General features: G+C 37.4%; 1 protein-coding gene across 1 annotated transcript; it reads left to right on the top strand.

Annotated features, from left to right (window-relative positions):
• Nucleotides 1–1,570: 1,570 nt before the first annotated feature.
• LOC117304791 (ficolin-1-like) lies at nt 1,571–3,740 on the top strand. The gene is made up of 4 exons (XM_033789402.1): nt 1,571–1,753; nt 2,097–2,242; nt 2,337–2,604; nt 3,487–3,740. The coding sequence occupies exons 2-4, from the start codon at nt 2,105–2,107 to the stop codon at nt 3,738–3,740; spliced, it is 660 nt and encodes a 219-aa protein (XP_033645293.1). The 5' UTR covers nt 1,571–1,753; nt 2,097–2,104.
• The last annotated feature ends 3,271 nt before the right edge of the window (nt 3,741–7,011 follow it).

The following is a 7,011-nucleotide window of genomic DNA, read 5'->3' as shown; positions in this document are numbered from 1 at the left end:
TTAAAGGAACACGTTGCCTTGGATCGGACGAGTTTGTCTAAAAAATGCGTTTGTAACCGTTTGTTATAAAATGCATATGATTGGAAAGATGTTTGAAAAGTAGAATACAATGTCGCCAACAGTCCCCAAATAGTATACATGGATAGATTATTTTAAATTCTTCCTGGAAATGTTAAAAGTGAGACCGGATCGTAGCTAGTCCAGTCAGGATACAGCGATTTCCACCAGTAGTCCAAAACTCCTCTTACGAAAAAATCAACCATAAAATAGACAGCATGGTTTTCCTGCACGGTGATTGGTCGACGATGACATCATCGATTGATATGGCAGCCTGCTGTTCTTCGTGGGTATTGTGCCCCGACCGCCAATCCAGCGTTAGTCAATAACAAACGAGCCTGTCTAAACCCCGAGATTCAGCTCGTACTACTTGGGGACTGTCGCCGAAATTCATAACGGGACAATTTTTTTTCTTTTTTTTTCTTCCTCTTTTTTAAGCCCTTTTAGAAATACAAATTTCTCTTTTAAGTATTTGAGTTGCACCGATTATTTTCATATGCTCCTCGTTTCAATTTACTGGTACAGAGACTTTTGGTTGAGACTTTTGATTGAGACTTTTAAGAAAAGGCCGAAAATGACAGAATTCCAGTAGCCCTTTTGACTAATTAAATAATATTCATACAGAGGTCACGCACGAAGACCGATGAATAATTTTCAGATAAAAGAAAAGGATATTAGTATGCTGCGGACTGACTTGCCAACAGAGTTCCAAAGAAAAGGGACTGGATAAACATCGGATAGCCAAGCCGAGGTTTGAACTGAAACCTGTTTGAGTCAAACCTGTTTGTAAAACTGACAGCTTAATCCGGATAACGATCCTTAAACTTTCTCCAGCAGATGAGTACATTTTGGTCTGTGAAAAATATTTTTCGCAAAATATAAATACACTTGTTCTTTTCAAGCAACATCTCTTTGCATTCATAAGGTTGTATGGTTGGCAGAGAATAGTGCTACTGTTTTAACGTATAACCACCCACCTGGGTACGGTGCTCCTAAAAGGACAGGTTAATAAACATTGAATATGTACCGTACAAGCATTATTTAGTTTCCCCGAAATTTAATTTCATTCCCTCGAAATACTATCTCGTTCTCTCGAACTAGTGTTTTGTTCCCTCGAAATCATTTCGTTACCAGAAGCAGTTTTTGTTTCCCTTTTGAATATATGGTCCTTTATTTTTAAACCATTGTTTTATTAGGGTTTGTTAAACCGGTACCACTTTTCGAGCCCCGCCCCCTCCAAAAAAAAAAAAAAAAAACAATCACACAAACAAACAAACAAACACCCCCACAAACAAACAAACGATTAGTAAGACGAATATTTATTACTTTAGGCCTACATCCCAATCGTATTTAGCAGTGCATGTTGAAAACAGTGCATGCCTGCCTAACGATCTAACCAACACTGACCAAAGGAGGGAGATAGATACTTTTTGACGACGCTTTCTTAAAACAATGTCTTGATAAACTGTTTCATCAATTACAGCAATTGTGTGCACCATGGGCCAAGAACCGAACCCAAACTCTAACCACAGGTACCGCTGGGTGATTCCGGTCGAAGACCCCTGCAAGTGCACAAGGGTGAAGCTCGGGGGATTGTCAACGCACACACCTCAAAGACTATTCAACGTGACTTACTACGACAACTATCTGCGAAGTAACGACCTCAAAGAGATCAAACACTGGCTCAACTGCCCAGGTGAGTTTATTCTTATATAGGTTTGACAAAGTCGACACAAGTTAAACTTCAGACACACTAAAAAAAGAGTTGTTTCTTGTTTCACAGGAAAAAACTACAAACATAATATAACAATACATACATATACAACAAAAATTAAAATTGTTTGACCTAGTCATTTGCGGTTCAAAACTAAACATAATTTAAATGACAATGCTTCCCTTCTAGGAAGTGTTGATAGTATTTTATGATTTTGTTATCACTTTTTGTAGTTTTCATCTTCGTATTATCTTAAGTACACCCGTTTCCCGTTTGTTTTCAATAAGATCGATGTATGTTGTTGTTTTTTTTTTTAACAAAACAGGAAGTTTGATGAGGACACCAACCGATTGTGCTGACATTCTCGCAGAGGGTGTGACTGAGAGTGGTGTGTACACGATAAAACCACTGGATTCCGGTGAGCCTTTGCCGGTGTACTGCGATATGGAGACAGACGGAGGTGGATGGACGGTAAGAAAATGACCACAATATTCATCAATAGAACAATTATTATGATCTTACTTATATGACGATTATCTTTCAAAATTATATATGTTTCTTATAGGTTTTCCAGCGTCGTCAGGACGGCAGTGTTGATTTCTACCGGGACTTTTCCGACTACAGCCATGGCTTTGGGGATCTCAATGGGGAGTTTTGGCTCGGTAACACCAACGTACACCAGCTGACCGCTCAGGGCGTGTGGGAACTCCGCATTGATCTGTCCGATTTCGAAAGCAATACTGCCTTTGCTGTCTATGAATCATTCAGCATTGCCAATGAGAGTGACAAGTACAGGCTTACTGTGGAAAGTTACAGTCCAACATCAACCACAGGTAACAAATCTGTGTCACTACCACAAATTAGACACTTGTATGAACAGTTAGTTTGAAAAGAGCGTTTGATGGTTTCGGGTCAAGCAATTTCTTTCAAATGGATTGAACCAGTCGATAAAACCATCAGCTTTATACCAAATAGAATATAATTCCAAGCCTACAAGTGTTGGGGATATTATGGGTGCATTCCGAAGGCGCTCTATAATCTTTGGTCAGCCCCCAGTGCCCTGCTTGTGCAGTGGGTCACTTAGGGGCTGGCCCAAGGTAAACGACGTCACTACGAGAGCGGTGAGTGATCGTTCGTTTAGCTCTTTCTTGTCAGGGGCTCACCCGAGTGAGCACCGCGAGGTAGACCCAGGGAATCTAAACGAACGCACCTTATGATTACAGCAAGAGGTGATATGAACCCCTGTTTAAGAAGTTTGTAGCAACGATCCTACAGGATTGTTTACTGTTTCAGAAGGACGGTAAGTGGTTGACATTTGGTACGCTGTTTGGCTTGGTGTGAGTAGGGAACTTGGTTGTTTTGAAATGATGACACAATCTTAGCAGAGTACAATGAAAACAGTTTGATGCATCATAAAATATGTATTCGGTTAATCAAGGAGCAATGGGAAGAAAGCACCCTATAAGTAAGATCGATTTACGCAGATCTTGAAGGAAAAATACCATCAACAAATACAAGCAACCATCCCACAGACAGACAAACAAACTGACAACCAAACAAACAAACAAGTATAATAATATCGGCAAACATTTTTAATGTCAGTAAGCAAATACGTATTTGTTTAAGAATTCAACATCAACATAATTAACCATTATTGTTGCCCCTGTGTATCTTGTAAAAAAAAACATAAATCAATTATTTTGTTTCTTTTTCAGGCGACTCATTGAACTATCACAATAACCTTCAGTTCTCTACTAGAGACTTTGACAACGATGGCCTGTCGAACAGCAACTGTGCCGAACAACACCGTGGCGGGTGGTGGTACAATACCTGCTTTGCTTCGAATCTTAACGGGGAGTACCATCAAGATCCCAACACAGAACTCGGTAATGGAATCATTTGGAATGCCTGGAAGGGAATGTCCTACTCACTCAAAACCACAGAGATGAAAATAAGAGCCAAACCATAAGATAATCTAGTCCCTATGTCATGCTTTCCATACACTTCTGCACAAACGATGTCACGAAAAGTATTTGATTATGCGTTGTATAAAGAAGTACCATTGCCAATAGGGCCACAAAGCGGTATTCAATCGGGCGTTTGAGGGTAAATCAAAAAAGGTTTCTCTTGTTTTGGCTAAAATACGAGCGAGTAAGGAAAGTGTTTTTGGTCTACAGTTTTTAGACAATTTAATCATCAAATTTTCCCACACCCCTAAGCCATTAGCTAATTATAGGGTAACCATTGGACTTTAACAGTTGTAGATAATAACTGGCCATGTAATGAAGAAATTTTTAAGTGCAAGTATTATTTTAGGAAATACACATTTATTTTAAAAATATGTAATTGATTGTGTGAAAGTTCGCTCCTCGGCGTAAAATTCAGAAGTTTAGCTAATTATGTTATTTTTAAAGCTAATCATGGTACACTTGATAACTAAAGAGTTGAATCCAACACTTGCATGAATTCGGTGAGTGACTACACTTTGATAGTGTTGAATTCAGCTATTTATATGTTAAATTCGGTCAACCATTTAAGTGCCAGTTTAATGTAAAAAGCTGATATATCCAACAATATTAAAATGATTGTTTGAGAAATGTTGAACAAACACTTAAATTGCTGAATTAACCCTTTTTGCGTTGGATAAAAAAATTAAAATGATAGATTTAACAAACAAAACGCTAGGTCCAAACACTTTCAAAGTGTAGTCACTCACCGAACTCATGCAAAAGATTCAACTTATTAGTTTCTAGAGTGTAATAAATCAATTACCGTGTAAAACAGGGGTTACAAGATAATATCAATATTTTAACTACTATCTTTTTTTTCGTAGAAACTGGTTTATAACCATATTACGCTTACAATTTGCATTTAGTAATAATTAATAATTAAAAATGCACCTCTCCGCAAGGCTTTTTCAGCCGAGAGTCAAAACCTGCTTATCTATGATAATGATATGCAATGGCACCTTGAGGTCATCGGCGTAAATTCCCAATAGGGTTTGTGCACAGTACTCCAGCTTTGGCCAATTGAGGGCGCTCTTTTTCACATAAAATAGCCGCCGATGACGTCGCGAGTCCTTTGTCGCGCGATTTTGTTTGACCTCTCGTTTTTCAGAATTTTTGCTTGAAGTTTTTCGGAGAAAACCCATTTTTACCGTGTTTTAACGTGAGGTAAGGGACTCGTTACACTATTTTTTTTCGTATACGGACTCAATCTATAAGAAAATGCAATAACTAAATAATTATTTCAGAGCATTCTGTATAGCCCCTCTTTAATAACTCAAACAAATCTAGACAATAGCTGGGCATGTAAATAATCAGATTGTATAATAAGTCACTCAGTCAGATGTCCAAGTTGTTGTGAAATACACACAAATATTAATTTATTACCTTAAATGGAGGGGTATGATCTTTTGGCTCTTCAAGCATGTTGTGTAAAAACTAGGCTCTTCTCGCATTTAATTTCCATTTACTAGCAAGTGTAAGTTAAAGAAATATAAGCAGCTTTATAGTTTAGTTTAATCGGTGTAAACATATTGCAATATAAAAGAAAATTATCCAGATTTGGTTTATGTAATGTGACGTACAGTGGCAAACAACTATTTTACTACATAACTTAAAGACAGTGGACACTATTGGTAATTGAATAGTCATCACAGTTGGTTTATCTCAACATATGCATAAAATAACAGAGAAAAAGAGAATTAACTTTTGCGTGTCACATCAGCTTGCTAGTGATTTTTTTTAGCTATATTGGGCAGGTTTCTCATACACGTATACACACAAGAACGCAACCCCTCTCTAGGCAAGGTCTTTTATTGTTTAGTGTGTGTGTGCCCTTATACTTTGGTACTTTAAACAACGGACCAACGCTACCCCACATGGTTTGCTTTAGAGTAGTACCCCACAGAGAATTTTGCTATTAGCACAAAAACATAACAAAAAGTTGCTTAAAGGCAGTCGACACTGTTGGTAATTGTCAAAGACTAGCCTTCACATTTGGTGTATCTCAACATATGCATAAAATGACTAACCTGTGAAAATTTGAGCTCAATCGGTCATCGAAGTTGCGAGATAATAATGAAAGAAAAAACACCCTTGTCACACGAAGTTGTGTGCATTTAGATGGTTGATTTCGAGACCTCAAGTTCTGCCAGCCGTTCAAATATAGGTATTTTGGAATTTCAAATTGTGGTCATGAGAAACATACAGAACAGTATAAGGGAATGCTGAGCATCACAAAACACTAGTTTTTCTGGTGATGGCACCGGATTGGGACTTGAGTCAAGTCTAACTGCATGGCAAATTCAGACTGAAGCTAGACTTTATTGAGATTGCGGTATTCCTCTGCATCAGCCATTAAAAATGCCCCCACAGATGCTATCCTGCGCACCAACTCGCAATGGACGGAGGTTAATCTAAACATTGTTTACATGAACAATTATGGTCAACATGACAGCCAAACCATGTAAAATCTCTATGCTTTAATGGTAAATTCTCCGTTAATTTTAAATCACCATTAAAGTGAAATGGTCACCTTTTTTCAAAAAAATAAACTTTGCTTACAAAAACCCCCCAATCTATTGGAGCTTTGGAAGTGCCAACCAACTTGTTGAGATCATAGAGCAAGGATTTTGAGATGCTGGGTTAATTTGACGACACTGGACACTATTGGTAGTTGTCAAAGACCAGTCTCCTCACTTGGTGTATCTCAACATAGGCTGTGCATAAAATAACACGAATTACAGTATGAATAATTAAAGTTGAACTTTGATATCATGTACACGATAAAATCATTTCAGTATCGTGTTTTTTACTTCATTAAAAATTACAAAACAGTCCTGCTCAAAACTTTTTTAATTTGAGAATAAACCCACCTCTTCTTGAAAACTACACTAGATGTCTTTAAAAATATTACTTTTAAAGGATACTAATCTTTAAATGTTTAAAGAACAGTTCTCACTTGTTGATCCCAACGTCACTTTTGCATGACAATACCAATTTTTGGTACAAATTTTGGCACAATTGGTAAGTGAAGTTAAAGGAAAATATTGAAAGAAAATGACAATCTATTGCTCCAACTATACAAACACTTGTGCAGTTTTCAAGCGAGGTCACAAAGGATTTTCAGCCCACCCTCTTCTCTAAAATCAAGTCTCAAGTAATAATTGTGTTGTTTTCCTGAGAAGTTAACAGTCAAAAAGTTTATTTTATCAGAATATTTGGAAGGAACATCAT

The sequence above is a fragment of the Asterias rubens genome, chromosome 21 (genome assembly GCF_902459465.1).
Source record: "Asterias rubens chromosome 21, eAstRub1.3, whole genome shotgun sequence".
NCBI classification, from domain to species: Eukaryota; Metazoa; Echinodermata; class Asteroidea; order Forcipulatida; family Asteriidae; genus Asterias; species Asterias rubens.
This window is presented reverse-complemented; position numbering and strand designations above follow the sequence as displayed.

What these genes read in the sequence shown, in the direction of transcription:
- LOC117304791 (XM_033789402.1), top strand. Translation starts at nt 2,105, where the DNA reads ATGAGGACACCAACCGATTGTGCTGACATTCTCGCAGAGGGTGTGACT. An exon ending in CAGACGGAGGTGGATGGACG is followed by an intron (nt 2,243 to 2,336) that starts GTAAGAAAATGA and finishes TGTTTCTTATAG; the next exon opens with GTTTTCCAGCGTCGTCAGGA. An exon ending in CAGTCCAACATCAACCACAG is followed by an intron (nt 2,605 to 3,486) that starts GTAACAAATCTG and finishes TTTCTTTTTCAG; the next exon opens with GCGACTCATTGAACTATCAC.